At 36.2% G+C, this 6,199-nt stretch overlaps 1 protein-coding gene across 1 annotated transcript in view; it reads right to left on the reverse strand.

Annotated features, from left to right (window-relative positions):
* Positions 1–5,254, reverse strand: part of LOC139747374 (two pore channel protein 1-like) — a 38,688-nt gene extending 33,434 nt beyond the window's left edge. Inside the window, exons 1-2 of the mRNA XM_071659619.1 lie at positions 5,106–5,254; positions 1,275–1,405 (exon numbers count right to left, since the gene is read on the reverse strand). Coding sequence (XP_071515720.1) covers positions 1,275–1,405; positions 5,106–5,165 — 191 coding nt within the window. The 5' untranslated portion in view covers positions 5,166–5,254. The remainder of the gene's footprint in view (positions 1–1,274; positions 1,406–5,105) is intronic.
* Between the last annotated feature and the right edge of the window lie 945 nt (positions 5,255–6,199).

Raw genomic sequence — 6,199 nt, forward strand, 5'->3', positions numbered from 1 at the left:
AAGATCTTTATAGCCATAAAATATGGTGCTTTATTACCCTACTTTGTTGTTCCATTACCCTCAAAAACTTGGGTCAACCTATACATGAGGCATATCATAAATCAATGATATCTTGACTAACAGACAAGTACATACGGTAGTTCAATACATTTAATTCACTTTATGTGTACTGCATTTTCAATATTTTTTCAACTTGTGTGTCTCAGACTCATTATACCTGTTCAAGGAACTCACACAAAAAGCGGCATTAAATGTTTTAGTACACTGTGCTACAAAATGCATTATGTAGTTATGTTCACAAATAAAATATATTTTCCGAAACTCACAATGTTATCAAGTTCATAAATCAACTTTTATTACGTCCTCTTTAAACAATCATCAAATGTTGTAATCAATGTCATCCACTAAGTGCTGAGCAGCTGACAAATACCAAACATGGACAATGCAGACATTGCCATATACCCCAATGTAAACAACCAGTCACTCAAACATTTGCCTAACTGCCTTATGACTCTTTATATTACCCTTGATAATTTGTGTGGAAAATCAAATACAAAAAAATTATCATATGTCCTTACATGTATTTGTATATGCAGATCATAGTAAACACAAAGTTCAAGAAATCAACACGATCAATAAAAACCTTACTTAAATTCCCCTTGTAATAGGTGAAACACATCTTGAAATCATCAGTTCTGGTCTATTTTTTAAATAGTTTACCTAAAATTTTCTCCTCAATAAACTTAAATGCTACTCTAATATCTGTCAAGAGAAAGTTCATTTCCCTAATAATTCTCTTACTGCTAACCTCTACATGTCTTTCAAATATATATCTATCCAAAACATGCTCCTTTCTTCTTGACTTCTCTACTTCCCATTCCATAAGTAGTTGCAATCATCAACCTCTCTTAGTCTACTTTCACTCTAACCCACATAACCTTGACTTCAGTTCCCAGCAATCTTACACAATCCCAAAGCTCATTCCTGAGTTCCAAATAACTTTAGCATATGTTTTTGCAACCTTTGGACCCTTACTGATTTTAACACATACGATACTGTTGTAGCAATGTTTGTCAAAATACTGAAAAGACCATTTTTCTAACATGCTGATGCAACTGACCATTGCACATCATTATCCATGGGAGTTAACCATTTCACAGAGAAATAAAAAATGTAAGAACCATGTTTATCCTATGGCAGGAATAGTTAATCTTGGTGTTAAAAATAAGTAGGCTAAATAGATAAATAAAAAAAACTCAGTATAAAAGACTCACCTGCGAACACCTCCCAAGTATCTACTGTCAACCAAGAAGATGGGGCGTAGTGCTCTGGTCACACGAAAATGAGTTAGGTTTCTCACTATCACAACCACTGCCTCAATGATCATCACCACCCATGTCACTAACTAAGAAAAAATAAAGTATTGGGGTAATCTGTTCACATTATGAAATAAGACACCCTCCTTTGGTAAAGGAAAATCTATTTTCATTGGTGAGTGCATTACCTACACCATTTCCTTTGTTATATTTGAGGAAAATAGTCTATGCAACATTGGCATGGCAAAAGAACTATACGCTATTTCCCCTCTCCCACTCATATTCCATACCCTCAAAAGTAGCCATTTTTCAGCAAGTGGTTAGATTCTTTATCAAGCCCATTAGCAGATAAGATATCAAAATCTAATATCAGGAACAATGTAGATTTAGTTAAGCTGAACAATATCAATGTTCATCTTGATTTCAAACTGGTTAGCTTCGACGTTTCATCTCTGTTCACAAAAGTTCATGGTTGATGACCTCTTAGAATATTTAGTCGAAGTTTTGGATAATATTCATTTACCTGTTTCAAAGTTGGTTTTTACTGAACTGATAAAAATTGTATAAAAGACTGTATATTTCATTTATATGGAGAATATTATGCTCAGAAATTTGGTATGGCAATGGGTAACCCTCCTTCGCCTGTAATCTTTACATGAAACTTTTTGAAACAAAATTACTAAAGGATAACTTATCCTCTAATGCAATTTGGTTTAGGTATGTAGATGATGTTCTTTGTCTTTGGCAAACAAATGAAAATTTCTAAATATTTCTCCCTTTACTTAACAATTTAGTATCTTCCATCAACTTCACTGTAGAAATTGAAAATAATGGTATGTTACCATTTTTAGATTGCATGATCCATAGGGATGGAAACATATTCAAGTATGGCATACTGAGAAAACTTACCAATGTATGCTCATATATCTATTATTATTCAGCTCAACATGACAGAGTTAAATTATCATCATACCAGTATATGTACCTTACGGCATTTTGTATATGCAGTCAAGAATTCATTGATCATGAGTTTGAGAAGATATATTATACTGGATCCAAGTAAAAGTATCCCAGATCTTTCATTGACAAATCCCTTTAGTTGGCAAAAAAAATCATTTTATAGAGTTAAACGTAAACTTCCCCTTGACACCAAGAACCTTTTAGTAATAATTTCACTTTACTTTCCATGTTGCTTAAATCCTTGAATGTAAATGGTGCCTTCAGTAACAACAATACTATAAAGAATATCTTAATCAGGAACTCACCAGGAAGTTCTAGAGTACCATGTAAAATTTGTGATAAGTTTTATGTTGGGCAGACTGGTAAGGATCTTTCTGTTAGACTTAAACAACATAAATGTAGTATAAGAACAGGACAAGAATTGAGTGCCTAGTTTGATCAACTTAAAATCTATGATCACTGTACTGAATGGAGTAATGCCATCTATGTTATTAACTCTAACTCCTGTGCCATGAGAAATATCACTGAATCTTCTATTACCAAATAAACAAAGAATTGTAACATTAATATCAGTGAAGGTCTATACAAATTGAATAGCTTTATTGTTGATAAATTTTGTAAACAGTTCCCTTTCACGTCCACAAAATAAATCTGATGATATGCATATTCCCAGACTTAAAAACACACAACCTCCATTCGGGTAGTCTCTTGTTCACCAAATGGCATCCTAGCTACGTCTCTTCAATGTAAATCACATGAGTGTTATATTTCTTTCTTATCCTCCCCTGAGGTGATCATCACATGAAAGTGAGATTGGGAACTTATGTTTCATTTCCCCATGGACAAAAAAAGGAAAATATACATATGTGTACGTGTAGAAAGAGAGGAAAGTGATTGGTTCTCAGTGAATGTTGGTTTGCGGCAGGGGTGCGCGATGTCTCCATGGTTGCTTAATTTGTTTATGGATGGGGTTGTTAGGGGGGTGAATGCAAGAGTTTTAGAAAGAGGGGCAAGTATGCAGTCTCCTGTGGATGTGAGAGCTTGGGAAGTGAGTCAGTTGTTGTTTGCTGATGATACAGCGCTGGTGGATGATTCGGGTGAGAAACTGCAGAAGCTGGTGACTGAGTTTGGTAAAGTGTGTGAAAGAAGAAAGCTGAGAGTAAATGTGAATAAGAGCAAGGTTATGAGGTACAGTAGGGTTGAGGGACAAGTCAACTGGGAGGTAACTTTGAATGGAGAAAAACTGGAGGAAGTGAAATGTTTTAGGTATCTGGGAGTGGATTTGGCAGCAGATGGAACCATGGAAGCGGAAGTGAATCATAGGATGGGGGAGGGGGTGAAAGTTCTGGGAGCGTTGAAGAATGTATGAAAGTCAAGAACGTTATCTTGGAAAGCAAAAATGGGTATGTTTGAAGGAATAGTGGTTCCAACAATGATACATAGTTGCGAGGCGTGGGCTATGGATAGAGTTGTGCGGAAGAGGGTGGATGTGCTGGAAATGAGATGTTTGAGGACAATATGTGGTGTGAGGTGGTTTGATCGAGTAAGTAATGTAAGGGTAAGAGAGATGTATGGAAATAAAAAGAGTAAAGTTGAGAAAGCAGAAGAGGGTGTGTTGAAATAATTTGGAGAGAATGAGAGAAAAGATTGACATGAGGATATATGTGTCAGAGGTGGAGGGAACAAGGAGAAGCAGGAGACCAAATTGGAGGTGGAAGGATAGAGTAATAAAGATTTTGAGCGATTGGGGCCTGAATATACAGGAGAGTGAAATGCGTGCAAAGAATAGAGTGAATTGGAGCGATGTGGTATAGTGGGGTCGAAGTGCTGCCAATGGACTGAACCAGGGCATGTGAAGCATCTGGGGTAAACCATGGAAAGGTCTGAGGGGCCTGTATGTGGACAGGGAGTTGTGGTTTCGGTGCATTACACATGACGACTAGAGACTAAGTGTGAACAAATGTGGCCTTTTTGTCTGTATTCCTGGATCTACCTCACTGAAGCAGAGGATAGCAATGCTGTTTTCCTGTGGGGCAGGGTGGTGACAGGAATGGATGTGCTTCAGATGGGTTGGTCAATAACCAACCCATCTGAAGAACATAGCTTTTCAGGAAGATGCAACAAATTATGCAATGCAATCAATGTCTATGGATATGGAGCATATGTTCCAAGTCTAATGTACTGATATGAAACTTTACTTCTTCACACAGATAGAGACAAGAAAAAAGAACATAGAAAATGAAGAAACTGCCCAGTACCACAAATTTTACAAAAGTAAAAGGGACAAATGAAGAAAAGAGAAAGAAAAAGTTAAATGTATTCATCAAAAAAGAATCTTGTATGAAGTTTATAAAGATTATAGCTTAAGAGAGCATATGATGAAAGACAGATTACTGAGGAGGATTCACTGTACTACAGGTGGTGGGAATATCAGATGAAGTCACCCAAGAATGAGACAGACTGATCAATGAATTAGGCATTAAGGCTAAGGATACTCTTCATATCAATGAGAGTAGATGAAAAGCAGAAGAGGCACTTGGTTTGTGAAGGTAAAAAGGTAACAAAAAGATACAAACCTCATAAGACACATTCGTAGGGAGGTAAAGGGAAATACCACAAAATGCTCTTTTGGATACGATAAGATCAATGGTTTATAAGGCACTAAGCAATTAATCTTCCCAATGTTTACATTAATGGAGTTGAATTTCTCAGCAAGTACTATACCTGTTATGAGTACAACGATATAACCAAAACAAAAGGATATGATGACCTAATAACACCTCACAAATCAAGGCATGAAGAGTTCATCACCACTGTAAGTTCTCTTACTTTGACTACTGAACGTTTGTGTTGTAGAAAGGTGCGAAATCCTAGCCATCTGAGCTGCATGATGATAGAAATTCCAAGAAGGCAGAGGCCAAATAGTTCAATGGATGCATGAACCCCCACTGCAACATCCTGAAAATTTTTTGACAAAATCAATCATTTCGAATTAATATTCAAGCATACACACAAAATAATGAAGAAACATTTGTATGTATCTCTGTGGGAAGGGCACGGAACAACTGTGGAATAAATAAGTGTTCAGTATTTCAGTAAGGAAACTGCATTTTGGGCTTAACCTTAAAAATCCTCAAGTGGAGTTCCCTAAGGAGCAATTCTTTCCCTAATCCTTCTCAATCTCTCCCTATATGACCTTACATGAAGTTCAACAAACAAAAAAGTGCAAGTCCTCTGCATAAAACACTACATCAAGCAATTAAAATACAGATATACCTGCCAGTATCACAAGATTTGTTCAAAACAAATGCAAAATCATTTTGAGATGATACTTTATTATATATTGCCTATGAAAAAACAAGCATATGGTGCATTCTCTGATGCTGAATGTTAGCCTTGGTTAAAACAGTATTCTAAATACGTAACCTTTAAGAGGCACCCAAAGCCATTTGATGTGCTAACTTTTACAACCTCTTTTTCAATATCCAGTTAACTTATTGTCCAACCGGTAACCTTTAGAGGTTTCTTTCACTATCATGAAGGAGCAGGAACAAATTCTCCTTTCATCAGTGCCCCTACAACCACCTTCATAAGAATACAGCTGGTGACCTAAAGGAGTACAAAGTAACCCAAAGGAAAAAACACAGATTTGGATGACCTAAGTTATCACAAGGAACACTTATAATATGTATCAGTTAGTAAGATACTAAGGAAGAATAAATTAAGAAATGTGAATAGGGCTCTGTCCCTAAATGTGTAGGCAAGTTCTATAAGCAATGTCTAGTTTAGATTCAATATGACTTTCCACTATGTGAATGGAGATACCATGCATAATGGACCCAGTTCTATAATGATCCATCTTTATCAACTGTAGGCTTATCCTACCGGGGGTGCTTTTTATATCTCCAAATGGATCAATGGAA

The sequence above is a fragment of the Panulirus ornatus genome, chromosome 68, assembly GCF_036320965.1.
Source record: "Panulirus ornatus isolate Po-2019 chromosome 68, ASM3632096v1, whole genome shotgun sequence".
Taxonomy (NCBI): domain Eukaryota; kingdom Metazoa; phylum Arthropoda; class Malacostraca; order Decapoda; family Palinuridae; genus Panulirus; species Panulirus ornatus.